Source organism: Cryptotermes secundus, unplaced genomic scaffold, assembly GCF_002891405.2.
Source record: "Cryptotermes secundus unplaced genomic scaffold, Csec_1.0 scaffold407, whole genome shotgun sequence".
NCBI classification, from domain to species: domain Eukaryota; kingdom Metazoa; phylum Arthropoda; class Insecta; order Blattodea; family Kalotermitidae; genus Cryptotermes; species Cryptotermes secundus.
The window spans coordinates 5,565,329-5,567,118 of NW_019741981.1; the positions used below are offsets into that span (position 1 = coordinate 5,565,329).

At 37.7% G+C, this 1,790-nt stretch overlaps 1 protein-coding gene across 1 annotated transcript in view; it reads right to left on the bottom strand.

Annotated features, from left to right (window-relative positions):
- Positions 1–1,790, bottom strand: part of LOC111872914 (protein YIPF6) — a 10,684-nt gene that overhangs the window by 2,737 nt on the left and 6,157 nt on the right. Inside the window, exon 6 of the mRNA XM_023867195.1 lies at positions 714–871. Coding sequence (XP_023722963.1) covers positions 714–871 — 158 coding nt within the window. The remainder of the gene's footprint in view (positions 1–713; positions 872–1,790) is intronic.

Here is a 1,790-nt window from a genome sequence, read left to right on the forward strand (position 1 = left end):
CATACTGATTCCAGATAAAATACTGAAGCTTTTAATGAATGGAGAAAATATTTCTGTTTATATTCATCTAGTCCTTGTGGTCTGCTGGGGGGCACTAGTAGCCAGATTTGGTGTATTCGCCACTGATTATCATCCTCCAATTCTGGTTCAAGTATGAACTACATTTTGACACTACAGCTATGGATTCCAAACTGCTGATTATAGGCCCCTTGAGGGTATTTATGTTCCAGGAAGTTCTGGAAATTTAAGTGATAGTTATTGGGTTTGCCAATATTATTTTAAGGAATATTCACACAGCAAATAAAAAGTATATGAATGATGCTGCACTGTTCTTGAAAATAATATTATTGTTCATGATGTGTTGTAACTGCACAGCTCTGATATACAGTTATGGCTTCCTTTAATTTTAAAAGAGAAATGATCTGTGAAACATCCTGTAGAGGATTAGTTGTCTCTGTGGTGATATGTCAGGTTAAGTTCGTGTGTGGAAAGAAATAAAGGGAGACATAAGGGAGAAACTCAAAAAGTAGTAACAGTTTTTAAATGAAAGTTCAAGTACAGTATTCTGAGTTTCCAAAGAAGGTGTTTACAGAGTAATAAAAATTTCAGGATCACTGTTCTGTAGTTATAGTTCATTGCATACTGTATAATTAATAGATGACAGACATTTTTAATTTTTTCAGGTATTTCCATTGTTGACTGCACACACTTACCAAATGTGGCCCAACCAAATCCCACCATCGTTATTACAAACCGGATTGTGAAAAGTAATGTCGACTGTTCTACCAGCAGAATTATTCTGCAGACAATGAGGGCAATTGCTGTAGGAAGTAGGCAGTATCCAAGGACACATACACTCTGGAAAAACGATCTAAAATAAAAGAAAAACACTCTAGTAATGAGCCATGTTTGATACTGTCATGGTATCAGACACTTTTTCTTAAGTAAGAGGAAAATGAAGGTAGCTCTTTATCATTTTCTTTATGTAAACAAGTAAATGACAATGTGTAATGAGAAGCACTTTCATTAATGCTTTCAACTCCAATACTGAAAATGAAACAAAATAAGCAAAGCCTATTAGAGGAATTCATCATAATGAAGGGAAAAAAAAAGCACAAAAGAAACCAGCATCTACCATGTGGTAAGAAGAGTGGAGCTTGCCACATGCTTCATGCTGGTTTCTTGCTTAGCTCATGCTCTGACCCTGAAGCTGGAAGGAACATTTTCCTCCAAAACGTTGGCTGACTTTCAACAAACTATGTTGGTAGGCTGAAAAGTAATGCACACATGCTTGTAGAACGCGAACAAAAACAAATAGCAAGATCGGGCAAAAAGTACATTATAGTACAATTCTTAAGTTTCGAAAGCATATACAGTAAAACTTGGTTATAGCAACATCGGTTTCTGCAACACCTTGTCTATTACGTCAAATATTCAATGGTACAAACCAATTCCTCATAAAGCAACTGTTTTTATACCTTGCTTAGTACGACATGCACAAATGCATCAACCTCGTATGTAACGTCATTTTAATTCCTGAATTTCTCTGATATCGTGGGAAAGTTCGATGTGTCTGCCCACCCTCACTTTCTCTACTTGCTGACGTGACTGTCCTGGAAGAATACGACCGCGGGCTGCAAGAGGAGCGTGGGTTTTATGCGAAAACAAGGGTGTGGGGTGGGACTGCGTGAATAGTGCAAGAGGACGCGGCAGGTTGTTAACTGCATTCCTTTCCTAGAATCTCGTCTAACAGGACCTCACATTGTCTACTTACCCTATAGTGTTCCTGC